The sequence below is a fragment of the Colius striatus genome, chromosome 6 (assembly GCF_028858725.1).
Source record: "Colius striatus isolate bColStr4 chromosome 6, bColStr4.1.hap1, whole genome shotgun sequence".
Taxonomy (NCBI): Eukaryota; Metazoa; Chordata; class Aves; order Coliiformes; family Coliidae; genus Colius; species Colius striatus.
The window spans coordinates 7,654,056-7,668,421 of record NC_084764.1 but is presented as its reverse complement, the minus strand read 5'-3'; the positions used below and the strand labels follow the sequence as shown (position 1 = coordinate 7,668,421).

Below are 14,366 nucleotides of genomic sequence, written 5' to 3'. Positions count from 1 at the left end.
GGTGAGAACAGCAGTAAGAGAGGTCTGACTTTATAAAGAAAGTGTTTATATGTGTTTTCAGAGCTGTAAATTAAAGATAGCTGTAAATTAAAGATAGGCCTCGTGTTTCCTGTGTTTTTTGGCAGCATGAGGGCAGCCACTCGCTGTGGTCTCCTTTCAGTGAGGAGTAGTGGGGTTTGGTTTCCTTTTTAATCAGGTCAGCTAAGGTAGATGAGGATGAGTATTACAGTGTAAGTTTTTGAAGCAGTAAGCACCTAATTTGAGACCATATTTCCATGTGTTTTACCTGCAGTATCAATTAGTGTCTTGAAAGGCTTCAATATGAAGGCCCATTTGAAATATTTATGGTTTTTGAATGTGGTGGGAGCTGAGAGTAAATAGGATCAGCTTTCAGCTTTGTCCTGGTAATGGTGCCTTTATGTTGCCTGAAAGGGCCAGAACTTAATCACTGCTAATGAGATGAGTTTGTCTTGTTGCTGCTGTCACCATATCAAGACTAAATAAGCACAGAATAGCTGAATTGTCAGTTTAGCATTTTATTTTAATCAGAATTAGTGAGCAAATGTATGGGATGAGAAAGTAGCAGCAGCATTCATGGCAGCACACAAACACCAAACAAAAGAAAAAACAATCCTGGCAGCAGCAGCAAACTATTTTAATATGTAGCTAAATGATGTTTATTTCAGTTCATAACAGAGGTTATAAGGCAGGTGCCTATTCTGGTACAATAAGCATTCTTTCCAAGCACAGAGGTACTCAAAGTTGTAATAATGCTGGGCTACATATTGTCCAAGATTTGATTCTATTGCATCATTATACTCTGTCTGAAAATATGGTCTTGACAGTGTGAGCACATTTAAAGCTCTGCTTTCCCAGGATGGAAGGAAAAGTGTTGTAAGTAAACTCAGGGTGCTGTCAGGTAACTTGGCTGTGGTTTTTCAGTCCTCGCAGGTATTTCATTCTGTCATCCCAAATGGCCCTGCACCCAGAGTACCGCTCTGAGCTGGAAGCTCTTCAAGCTGAGAATGGGGAGTCAGTGCTGATCCTGGACAAATGCACAAACCTATCAGATGGGGTCCCTGCCATTCGCAAACGCTGTCACAAGAATCAGATCTTTGATTATCCTCAAGTGCTTCAGGTAAGGCTGTCTCTCCTGCAAACTTCTCCTTGGTGACTGTCTTAGGTGTGGAGCTGTTCCTGTTTACAGAATCACAGAATGGTTGGGGCTGGAAGGGCCCTTCTGAGCTCATCCAGCCCAGCTCCCTGCTAAAGCAGGTTCCTCTCCATCAGGGGTAACAGGAATGTGTCCAAGTGGGTTTGGGACCTCCCAAGAAGGAGCTTCCACACCCTCCCTGGGCAGCCTGTGCCAGGACTTCCTCACTTCAACACCAAACAAGTTTCTCCTCGTCTTCCAGTGGAACTTCCTGTGTTCCAGCTTGTGCCTGTTACCCCTTGTCCTGTCACTGGCCACAACAGAAAAAAGCGTTGGCCCATCCTCTCAACACTCACCTTTTAAATACTTCTTCAGTCTCCTCTTCCCCAGGCTGAACAGCCCCAGGCCCTGCAGCCTTTCCTCGTCAGAAAAATGCTCCAGTCCCCTGATCATCTTGGTAGCCCTGTGCTGGCCTCTCTCCAGCAGTTCCCTGTCTCACTTGAGCTGGGGAGCCCAGAACTGGACACAGGACTCCAAATGAGGCCTTTTATCTAAATTTGTACTTAGTCAGCTTTCTGTCTCTGTTTTGGAGCTGTTAAATTTATCTTAGCTTGGACATTCTATCCCAGCTTTATTCTTACTGTGCAGTTAAACTGATACACAGACTGCACTGCAGTTTGAAAACACTGCTTATGTATAACAACTTTATGAGCTTGGTCATGGTGGTCTTCTAGTTACGTATGACAATGGCATCAAATTCTAAGAAATGATGCAAAGATACTGCCAAATCCAGCAGGATTGGGAGGAAAAACATTTGGAGGGCAGACCAAATCATTTGCTTTAAAATTAGGAAAGAACATTGGAATTTTCTCCCTCCAGAATAACTGGTGTGAATTTGGGATTGATTTCTCACCTAAAACAGTCCAGGCCTTGCTAGATGAAGCCTGGAACAGAGGGTGGTTTTGTTGATTGGAGGGAAGATTAAAATGAACTTTAGAGAGTTTGTATGTGGATTTATTTTAGGGGCAAAAAAGAGTGGCACACTTAAAGGGAGTATGTGCAGTGTGGTAGTCAAAGCCTGCCAAATTCTCTGTGTAGCTCTGACAGGCTGAGTTAGGCAGCTTGGCAGCATGCAGCCATGAAAACTTGTAGGTGAAATGTGTTTCATGGCCTTGGCCCAACTTCCAGAGGCCTTTTGGTTTGTTGGTGAAGGTAACGCTAGATAGTGTTCTGAGAGCCTTGTGTCTGTTCACTAACAGAGAGGTGCTTTGGCATACAGTGCGGTGAAATGAGCTGTGCCACAGCCCACCATGCTCTGGCTGTGCCCACCAGCATGTAATCTGGCTTGAACTTCAGGAAACGCTGGTAAAATAAACAAACAAGCTGAGGAAAGGCAAAGTTTCCACCCCTCCTGTTATGTTTTGTAGGAAATCTGTTTAAAATTCCTTGTGGAGGAGGGGGAGAGGGAGGAGAGAGTCACTCTGAGTCCTAAAGTTTCAGCCAAAAAGAGGAAAAAAATAGAGTTGTTTGCTTTATTTCTTTAAATACAGACTGGATTGGTCAAGGATAGCAAATCAGGGAATCTGTATCTATATCTTGCTCTATATGATAACTGAAAAGAGAGCTGGCACAGGCTGAGATTGTTAAAATACTTTCCTTTGCAGAGCCCTGCATCTCCCTTTGGAATGTCTGGCTGATAACAGTGGTGATGTGAGGAGATGTATTTATAGTAACCTTTGTCTAGACAGGAAAAATGGTTATCTGGGCAGATGAGCATTTCTGTCCACATCTGGGCTGCTTCTTTTTTTCCTCTCCCAGACCTTCCTAGAGTCTCTGCCACCTGCTGCTGTGTAATCTAGTGAGGCAATGGTTAAAATGTGTTTTCATTCTCTCTGCTCCTTCCATTCCCCTTTTCCTTCTCTTCCTGTCTGAGAGTGGGGGAAGGGGGTCTTCAGTCACAGCCCATCTTTTGCAGCTCTGCCTTCACAGACTTGCTACTAGACAGCTCTTGGGCTTCTGGGTTGCTAATGCTTCCTGTTTGCAGTCTTCTCTTGGATGAGATTTTCAAGCACTCTGTGGGTATGAGCGCAGGTCTTTTAGGAAACAAGGGAAGAGCCAGCAAACCCCCTTGTATTTCCTAGTTCCAGTTTGATGTTTTGCTGCCCCGCTGAGCCTCATGGCTCCTTTTCCTCAGGCCACAGAACACAAGCTGGAAAGATGTTTTCTTATCTCTGGGAGCCCCTGTATCAACTTCATTATTTTTCTTTCTTAGACTTAGGGATAATACTGACTTGGGCTTTTGCCTTGTTTGTGTAGCTGAACTCTACAAGCATTTCTTTTGCAATCTTGAATCTTTAGCAAGGTTCCTCAGTGTCAGTGAGAACTAAAGACCTTCTTTACAGAGTGAGTGCCGCTTAGTCAAGAAGTCTTCTCTAAATTGCAGTTTAAACTCACGGCTTTTTGTTGTGGACACGAGCAAGTGGATTGTATTCTTAACTTTTTATAGCTTTGAAGCTCCCTTTTGCCATCTTCCTTCTGCCTTAACCCCTTCAGAATAAGTAGTATTGATTTCCTTGTAGGTGAGACTTTCAAGAGGAGGAATCTTTGGGGTTTTTGTTACCCCTAGAAGTGCATTGCCCAAGACTGAACATGTTGCTCTGTCTGAGGTCTTTTATTACTGACAAGAGTGAGTGGTTCCTTCAGGTCTCTTAGATTGTTTTTTCAACAGCTCAACGTTGCTGACACATGAATGCCCTTTGTTTTCCTGTCCTTTTGTAGGAAATGTCATTTTGTGCAAAGCACAAAACCTGGCCGATTGTTTCATCCTTTATGTTTCTGTGGATAGTTTTGGCTAAGTGCTGAACCCTATAGGTATTGGTATTTTTTAGTCAATTTATCTATATAATGCAAACTCTAATCCTGTTACCCATTACACTTGTTAATCCTACAAAATCACAGGTATTGTCAGATCTCATAAGTATAGTGTTAATTCTGATGCTTGGTGAACTAAGGGACTCATTGACTGTTGTTGCACCTAGGAAAGATTATTTGAGCCGTCACTGTTTTACCTGTGAGTCACTTTTATAGCTAGTTCTCTAACTATCATTTATGTAACAATGAAGCCAATGAGGGCTTTATCTAGCCCATGATATCTTAATTTGCCTACAAAAATACTATCAAAGATATCAAATACCTTTTAAAGTTGAGATACAGAATCTGTTACATCTCTGCTATGTGTAGAACTGGATTGCCCTATCACAGAAGAAAATGAGGTTGGCTTCATACATTTTGTACTCAATTGGTGTTAATTGTTGCTCATCTTGTTGTGTCAAGCTTTTAGAATGTTTAGCCTGTTTTCCTGTTTGAATTTTCTTAACTGGAATTCTGAAGTTTGGCCATAAAAATAAAGCACAGAACAGCCCCATTAACTGATTTTTCATTTATCCACTTATGATATTTTTGAGCCTCTGGAAGATGAAGTTATGTAATTATTTTGCATTAACTAACAGTTCAGAATGCGTTGGTTGCATGGAGCAAGTCTGCTTTCTATTTACCATTTTTTTAATGAGGGGGAGGGCAGGAAAGCATAATGCATATATTCATACATATACACACACACAGAGTATAAATCTAACATTTCCTTTGTTTTCCTCATCCGTGTTGGATACCATTTGTTGGCAGGAGTCTACATTCTGTGTCGTTCTCCGTGGAGCTCGCCTGGGACAGGCTGTGCTAAGTGATGTTCTTCAAGCTGGCTGTGTCCCAGTCATCATTGCTGACTCCTACATTTTACCTTTCTCTGAGGTTCTGGACTGGAAGAGGTCTGTACCCTCACGCTTGTACATCGAACCACTGCATCAGAGGCTTTGCTTCAGTCAGAGATTTGAATAGAATCTGTGTGAGAAGTCAAGTGTACGGGGGGTTACAGGAAGTAGAATGCAGAGTAAGAAACAGGTAGTCTTTGCCCTTGATATATTATGCATCAAAAATTGGAGAGGAAAATAAACAAGACAGAGGTGACAGCATTTGGTTATCCTGTAGCCAATCGTATTTTTTTCTAAACTTGCTTTATTGTCTTGTGCTTGGGTTCATTGAGGACTGGTCTCCATTCAAGCTCTTTTAAAGCAAAACATACTCTACAAATTTCATCACATGAATGCCACATTCTCTGCATTGTGGGATGACTCCTAAAGTCATCTCAGACTGAAAGATGGAATTGTTTTGTAGCTTAATAGACTGTCTTAAGAGCTCAGATGATTTTTTTCATGCATGCAGTATGCCTGGCTGTGTGATCTTGGGATAACACGTACAAGACTTGCTCATTTGTATACATAGCTCTGTATATGCTATTACTGTTTGGTCCCTCCAAAAGTCTCAGTGGACAGCAAGTCAGTGGCAATGCAGAGATGAGAATTCAGGATTTCTGGATCTGTCTCATCCATATTTATTACATTGTCTGTATAGATCAGTCCACAGACTTTTGTGGCATTATCTGTGGACAGACTGGGGGGACAGAAGGGTTTGCTACTTAACAGCTAATTACACGGAGAGAAAACTGCTGCTGTCTGCTAATACCTTATGAATGTGTTTTGTTATAGCAGGAAAAGATTCTGATTTGGAAAAGCAGTTGACATCTTTGAACATAGAACTCTTTTCTTCTCATCGTTTGTTTTCTGTTCTTCTGCTTATAGGGCCTCTGTTGTCATCCCTGAGGAGAAGATGCCTGAAATGTACAGTATTCTGCAAAGTGTCCCCCAGCGGCAGATCGAAGAGATGCAAAGACAGGTGAATTTTTCCTTTCACAGAATCACAGAATGGTAGGGGTTAGAAGGGACCTTTAGAGATCACCCAGTCCAACCCCCCCAGCTAAAGCAGGTTCACCTAGATCAGGTGGCATAGGAATGTGTCCAGGTGGGTCTTGAAAACCTCCAAGGAAGGAGACTCCACATTCAACCTGGGAAGCCTGTGCCAGGGCGCCCTCATCTGAACAGACTAAACAGCCCCAGGTCCTACAGCCTTTCCTCATAGGAGATATGTTCCAGTCCCCTGATCATCTTGGTAGCCCTGTGCTGGACTCTCTCCAGAAGTTCTTTATCGTGCTTGAGCTGGAGAGCCCAGAACTGGACACAGGACTCCAGATGAGGCCTCATCAGGGCAATGTAGAGGGGAAGGAGAACCTTTCTTCATGGTTGGAGTGTAGGTTCATACACTTGCCTGACTCTGAATTCTGTTGGAATGCAGAAGCATCCCTTCTACTCTCATGTTAATATTTTGATTATTCAACCCTGTTCTTTCTTTATACTGAAAATATGGGTTCAACATGACTTTTCAGTGTTATACATTGACCCATCACTGATACAGCTGAATGTGTTGAACAGCAGCTGTTAGTCTACATTACCCATTGAGTCAGGAGGTTAAGAGTATTGCAGGTAATTGCAATTGCAGAACACTACTTCATTTAGCAGACTTCAGTTGCTCAGAGTGGATTTTCTCCAACCTACTATGTTAACATACATGCTGCTGTGAAATATGTTAGAGGATCTTTAGCATCCACAGTGATCAATGTCTTCCCATTCTGAGTTACAGCAGATCTCCTGAAATGTGAAACTGAGGTTTTGACTTATAGCACCTAAGCATATATTTTTATAAGGTAGGAAGATAATGTTCTCATTGTTTTTCCTGGTGAGAAGCTGAGGCATAGAGCAAGTGCAGAGATGGGTATGCAGGGAAGAAGTAAACTGTCTTATCTCAAGTGATTTTTAAAGGCCCATGGGATTTCTGTAGTCAAATTTCTGCAAGAATTACAAAGACATATTTCTCAAATCCCCAAAGTACCCAATTGTAGTGACAGAATCATTTGTGGTGTGGTCCTTGTAAAAAGTGACCCAAGTTGTGGTTTTTGAGGGTATAACATACAGGTCTAGTTATTTCTACCTAGATAGTGCTATAAGCTGCACAATGTCTATTAATACTAGATATGTGTGGGGAAAAGGGAGTCTCAAATTTAGTGAAATTTTCACACCTGGATCCTGTTGCCAGTGCCACTTCATTTTCTGCACAGAGAGTGCAAATATGTCAGCAGCCATCAGGGGTCTCCTTTCACTTGAGTCCCTTCACACAACCAACCTGTTTTAGTGGGGCCTACTGGCAGCACCAAGCTGCCACAGGGGGTGGCAGGTGAAGAGGTACCTTTGCTGTTACAGCTCCTAGGAACAAGATTTTTATTTAATTCTTTTTTTTTTCCTCTGACATAGAAATATTAAAAGTAGGGCGTTTTGCCTAGTAAAGCTTTAAAACGGGCATTAATGATCTGTTAAAGTGAGCATTGGTGGTTTCTTGTCCTTTTTACTAATATCATAAAATAATCTCGGGATAGTGTTATTCTACAGAGAATGTACTTGACATTATGGACAGCTTAAACAGCCAATTTAAAGTGTGAAGTCAGGAAACAGCACTGGTTTCTAAAAAAAACCTGTGACAAACAACAAAAGCAGCCACCCAAAGAAAGCTCCAAACTTTCACAATGCAACAAGTGAGTAGACTCTTTCCTTAATTCAGGTGGTCTCTAAGTAGTCTACATCATCTGAGCTCCATACAATTAAGTTAAAAGATCAGATCTTTTAATGCCCAGAATGCAGTTCTGCTCTGCCTGGAGTGACTCTCATTGCATTATACATGGCCAGCAGTAATCAGACCATTTCTGGGCCCAAAGCATCACTGAGCATATTGGAAGCTGTCATTCTGTTGACTGAAGGTGGGAGACATGGGGTTTTTTTCTGAAGCATCCTCTCCCATCTTCTTGCTTTTGTTGAGGATGTAGTCATGTGTTGTGGTAGTAAAGAGTGTCAGCATGAAAGCACAAGGTTCTTTTTCTTTGTGAATTATTTGTGTCTGCATCTTGAGGATATGTAAACATATCCTCATTTTGACATTTCCTGTCCTGTCAAACTTATTTTTAAGGTAAGCAAAATCCCACTGTAAGCATCTGTGAAATTCTCTTGCTGATACTTCGTTCTGTTCTAGCTATTCAACACAGTGAAAAGGTACTGTGTGAGCTACCAGTAACCCAACTGCTTTTCCTCATTGATCAGTACACACCAACATTCCACCTGTGCTACAGATTGCTGTTTCCTTTCTCCTCACAGTAGGGAGCAGTTGAATATTTATTTGCTGTCTTTCAACTTAAATGATTTGAGAAAGCATCTTAGGACAAAGTGTCTTCCCCGTTTTTTTCAGTGTCATCATTTCTGGGACAATGTGCAGTAATTAAGGAGTAAAGATTCACAAGATAAGGCAAAAGGGATGATAGGAGAAGACAGTTTGAAGTGTGAGGAGGTTTTTGAGGAGGCTGGTGCTGAGGGGACTTCAGAAGCAAAGTGAGCTTGTCACAAATGCAAGACTTTTTTTGTTTCTCAGGCAAGAAATTATTAAAATGAAACTCAACTAATACCCATTTCTAGAACAAATCTCCAAATGATCTAGAGTGCTTTATACATGATTTCAGACGTGATCTGTAGCAGTTGTTTATTCTGCTTACCCATGGAAGGGTGACAATAGCTTCAAAATATTCTGGCTTTGCAAGTAACTCACATTTCTCAGTAGTATTTAAACCACTGTCTTTTGCTGCTTCAACTTCCAAGGTCTGAGAACTCAACTGATGTACAATATCTTGATGCTTGTTTTCTGTCAAGTGGAAGAGGACTGACTGAAACTGGCACTGTGATCTGAGGAGGTTTTTTCCACTCCATTCTTGTTTCACTGAGCATTATTCTCACCAAGATGGAGCCACAAATAGATCACAACGATCATGTTCTTTCTTGGTTTTACATCACGAAACACTTGGAGTTTGATATAACGTGACATTAATGGTCCACAACTGATGTTAAAATGAGGAAAAAGGGATCTTTACAAAGAGCTCTTACTGAAGTGGGTATGAAAATCGTTTTATAACGTTTCGCTGTTCCCTTTGCAGTCGGGATGTGTTTAGGTTTAACTTCAAACCCCGTTTGTGTTGAACAAAACATTCCACTGGGGGAGACAATGCATTTTTGATAAAGACTTACTGAACATGTGTTGCCACTACCTGCCAGTTAACATACCTTTTCAGTAAATTAAGGAACTCATTGACATATTCTGACATAGTTGAGATCCTTTTTAGCCAAACAGAGCAAATCCTTACTTTAAATGCCTCCTATCAGACTTTCTATGTCTGATAAACCTTGTGGGATAAGAGCCTTGCTGTCCAACTACTTTGGTTTCAGTGGTTGTCTTCATTATGACATAATTCTTATCCCTAGGTGGAAAACCTCATAATTAAAGCAGTTTTTGTTGTAAATGTTAGCTTGACAGTTTTCTTTGTTGGTTAGGTACTCTTTTTGTAGTAATTTGTTGTAGTTGATTCTCTGGAGATAGTGCATCAAGGTTAAAATACATGTATATACATATATAAGTATATATAATTTTTGTATACTTACACACACACATACGAATTTGGGGTTTTTTTCAAGGTGAAATAGATTGTCTGCTTTTAATGAGTGTAATTTTCTCTGTGCTTAATTTTTGTTTTGTTTCTGGAGGTTCTTGTAGCCATAGACTTGCTGGAGAGGAAGGCTCTTAAACAGAAGTCATTACACTTTAAAGTATATGAGAACTCATATTTGAAAATGTTTCCTTACAGCTTGCACATTGATCACACAATACTATCATGAAGAGGATGAAATACAGGGGCTTTAACTTTGGACTAGTTATCTGCTGGGATCTATGGCTGATGTGACCTGTGCTGTGATTTCCTGTGATACAGTTTTATTTTACTCAGTTCTTTTGTCATATGGTACGTGTATAAACCAGAGAAGAGGTTTACTGGTTTGAGCAGAGCTGGAATGTGGGTAATCAGAATTGATTTCTACTATCCTGCATCATACCTTGATTGTGCTGAGATGTCTGGAGATGAGCCATATTAACTTGGCACTTTTATTGTTCAAACTCACAGCACGTTTTGCCCTCAACCATTCCTGGTTCAGTTTGCTGCCTAAGATGTGCCTAAGGGAATAATTTCTGTGTTCATAGTCTCACCTACACTGATGTGAAAAATTGTTGCATAGTTGCAGTACTACATGTACAGCCTATGTCCATAGAACTGGAGACTAGCATGTGATAGCTCTTATAAACTCCAACGTACTGACCATCAAACAGAGCCTCTGCTAGTTGAGCTGCCAAAATTAATAGCAGTCTGGATCAAACTTATGCATCTCTGGGATTGCTGTCCTGTCTGTTTTCTACAGTAATGTTGTCATTCTCCTTTGCTTTGAAGCTTCCTTGAACCATCCCCCTCTCACAAATAGTTCCATATGGAGTCTGAAACACTGGCAGAAGTGCCCAGAGGCAAGTCGATCAGCAGCTCAGCTGCACAGCTACTGATCCAGCAGACTTGGTGCTGCATCTTTATGTTTTAATTTCTCTGCAGCACAAACCAGCAGCTGGCTAGCTGCAAAGTTTTGTGAGTGGAGAGGCAAGGAGTAGAAGTAAACTTGTATGATAGGGAGGGAAATTGGAAACTTTGTCTTGCTCCTGAAGGAGAGTGAAATAGGTAAAGGAAAAAAAGCAAAACAGAGCTTTGCTGGCATTTGCTTATCCCATACCCTGTATAGTTCCCCTCTCAACAGAGACTGTTCTGCTTTGGAACCCTGTTAATCTCTAGAAACAGACTTCATCACTGTAGTTGATAGATAAATGTCTTTAACTTGCATGATAGTTTTACTCAATTTATATCTGGACCTCCATGCCTATTTTCCCTTCTTGCTATGAGATGAATCTGTCTGTCTGAATATGAAGGCGGTTTTCCTCACTAAATAGCAACATTCTTGGAAGGCTTTTAACACAGATGGGCTCGTTAAAGCATAGGACTGGAGTATGAAAGTACTCTGCAATAAGAGTAGAGGAGTTACTCCTCTGTTTATTCAGGCATTCTTTCTCACGGAACAGATTTTAGGTAGAGAGTTTATTTTCAAAGGAAAGCTTTGTGTGACTATTCGTTTTTGACTTTATAACACTTCCCACCTCCCCAAAGTAGAACTTTTTGAACTAATATCTGGTCTGGCAGACTGCGTGACTTTGTGCTGTCTCACAGTGCGAGAATGAGGAGCTACTCTTCTTGAGTGCAGGAATTCTTTTCATCCTGGGTTCCTGGGGAAACAAGGGTATGATCAGATAAAATGTGCCTGCTGATTTCTGTTACAGCCTGATTTCAACCAAACTTACAAGGAGGTGGAGATGTTGGAGGTAAAGAACGCCATAGAATTAGGTAGCTGTGTAAAAGGTACGCACTCCAGAACAGGGCAGCTTTTTAAGGGAAACTGCAACTCAAGCTAACAGTAATAGGAGAACCCCTTGCAGTTACCCCTTATGAATGATTCTGCTTTGGAAAAGGTTTTCTTTGGAACTGACACATCTTAAGCCAAGGAAATTCAGGTACAGCGTGAGCAAATGGTGAAGTGACAAAGGAAACTCAATATACAAAGCAATATGCAATTGAAATCAGCCTTCACATAGGCAGCCATGGCCTCCCCACTAGCTGCACTCCCTTGGAAAAGAGTTCTTAGAGCTGGAATAAATAGTTCTTTGAAAATATAAGTTCCATTGTCAGTTATGATCAAAAATAGTAATAGAGTTTTGAGAAAAGAGGTAGAGAACAAAATGGGAAATACTATGCCACTGCCTCAGTCTGTTGTATGTCTGCACTGGATGGTTCTCCATCTTAAAAAAGATAGAATACAACAAGGGTGATCAACAGTTTCATGAGAAGTGTGATTAAATAGTCTGATGCTCTTCATTTTGAAAGTGAATGAGGAGCAAGAATATAAAACAAGTAAATACAAGTAAAATAAGAGAGTCGTAAAGTGGTGAGTGAATGTGACTGTAGGATGTTAGATAAAACTCACTGGATGTTTCCCTTGTATTAGTGGGAATCTGCTATGAAAAAGTCAGAAAGGGAGTGTTATTTTCTCAGAACTAGTAGGTAGTCTGTGGGACTCACTGCTACAGCATTTTGTGTGGGCAAAGGGTTTTTATTGGCATAAAGGCTGGATGAACAAATGTAGAGAGAGAAAATCTGGTGAAGGTGAATCCAAAGATAGACCCTCTGGCTTAGAAGTTCCTGAGTTGCAGACTGCTGTAAGCTGGAGAGTACTTTGGGAAGTAGTTGCTTATGTTTGCTGTGTCTGTGTTGGGCAGCACCTAAGCTACCTGCCATGGACCACTGTCAGTGACAGAATAGGGGAGCAGAAGGCTCTTTGGTTAAACCTGATACAGTCACAGAGATGCAGCTTCAGGACTTGGGGTTGCAGGAGACCTTGGTATTGAAATGCTTCGTGGAGTAACCTTGTCAAATCATCAGTGGTGTTTTTAAAATGCATCTTAACTTCACTGGCTGCCAGATACTTCAGTGAAAGGATACTGACTGAGATGTACAGTTTCCTCCTTTGTACAGATGGATAATTCACTTTCTTGAAGCCCTACAAGATACTCTTTCAAACAGTGGCCACACAGCATTTTTGGGTTTTATTAATTAAAGTTTTGCATAATCACCACTTCTTGTCTTTTCAGCCTCTGTGGACAACTAAAAGCTAAAAAGAGAAGCAATCCAGTTTAAGAAATGTGGGTAGAAAACATATAGTTTGCAGTGTTTGCTCCCACAGTCAAGATACCTGGGCAAGCTATTGTGGTTTTTCTGGTGCGCATCCCATGTGCCTCAGCCCTGACCTGAAGAAAAGTTCAGATTCCAGGTCAGAGCTGAAGACACATGCATAAATCAATGACTTGTTTTAGTGCCACGTTAAAACAACATGAGTGGCTGGCTTTTCTGACCCCTCCTCCCTTTCATTTAATGTGCTTCTTTGGCTCTTCCTTAAAGAGGGCTCTGTAGAGTAATTTCAGCTCTTATCAGCTTGCTGACAGCTATATGAGCCTTTCTGCTGGCTCCAGGCAATCGCTGCCGGCGTGTGAAACATCCCATCCTTCCAGTGAAATAAGGTCCTGGCTAGAGTTAAGGCAAATGGGTGGTGGAGTTTTGTTGTGGGTGGTGCAGCCCACATAAAAGAGATGGGATTTAGTTCTCGTTAGCCAATTAAACAACTTCATTTCAATATCTGGGCACCCAAGCTCTTTGAGCAGAGTTGAATTTTTACAAGTTCTTTTAATGAGAATATTCAACTTCCAGCTGCAATCCCTTCCCTGATGGGGGACAGCTTCTGTCTCTGAGTTCTTTAGACTCATCATTATCAAATTTAGATGAACTTTCATCTGTCTGCCATTCCTAGCATTTGAAGGAGTGTGATTGGAGAGACTAACCCAGCTTTAATCCTCCCAGAGTGCTTCAGCGGAGCTCCGGGTCCCCCATAAATGTCAGGCCTGGACAATTTGCCATCTTATCAGATGCAGTGAAGTTAATTCCAACCCTCTCACCCCTCCCCCAGAGGAAAGATTTGTTGCTGCAAACAGCAAAGGAAAGAGAAAACTTTTTCCTGGCTTTCTGCCAGGATCACCAGGGGAGTTGTAGAATCCTTGGCATTTCTATATGAGACTTTCATTGCTCCCCCCTCCCCTCTTCATCTCTTGTGGAGGGTATCCTTATCCTAGGCTTATTTTTTTTTTGCTGCCTTCCCCCTGTGGTCTGTCCTGCCTTGTGGCCTTGCAGAATGAAGAAAACTGTTTTTATGCTTATTGTTTTCCTGAGTGGTCTTTGTGGCATCTCTGAGATAGAGCTCAGAAATCTGAGAGCAATCAGCACGTCAGTGGATAATTTTTACAGGATGCAGTTGTGCTGGCTCTGTATCTGGGTTTGCAGCCTCTAAACAACAAAAGGTTAGACTCCAACTGTGAGAGGGAAATTATGCTGTTTTAAGAGAATATTAGTTTTTGATTTTCAAGATTAGATTTTAAGAGTCTGTATTTTAAGAGTCTTTAGGTTTCTGCAAAGTGGACTTTGGATACTTACCCTTTGGAGATTGCTTTACACAGCATAAATAGACTACAGATGAACCCAGCTGATCCAGAAATGGAAAGGGTGTGTACTTCTTTTAGAAAGAATATTTGCAAATATTCTGTGTCATTCACCTGAAGCAGTTAGCTGCAGATGAATGGATGAATAAGTACCTCTCCACTTATTCCACTCATTCTTTGTTACTCTGTGCTCTCCTGCTGCTGCTTGCTCTGTACC

At 41.3% G+C, this 14,366-nt stretch overlaps 1 protein-coding gene across 1 annotated transcript in view; it reads left to right on the top strand.

The window, feature by feature from the left end:
• EXT2 (exostosin glycosyltransferase 2) overlaps nucleotides 1–14,366 on the top strand; it is an 88,389-nt gene that overhangs the window by 11,023 nt on the left and 63,000 nt on the right. Inside the window, exons 5-7 of the mRNA XM_061997974.1 lie at nucleotides 943–1,138; nucleotides 4,835–4,974; nucleotides 5,845–5,938. Coding sequence (XP_061853958.1) covers nucleotides 943–1,138; nucleotides 4,835–4,974; nucleotides 5,845–5,938 — 430 coding nt within the window. The remainder of the gene's footprint in view (nucleotides 1–942; nucleotides 1,139–4,834; nucleotides 4,975–5,844; nucleotides 5,939–14,366) is intronic.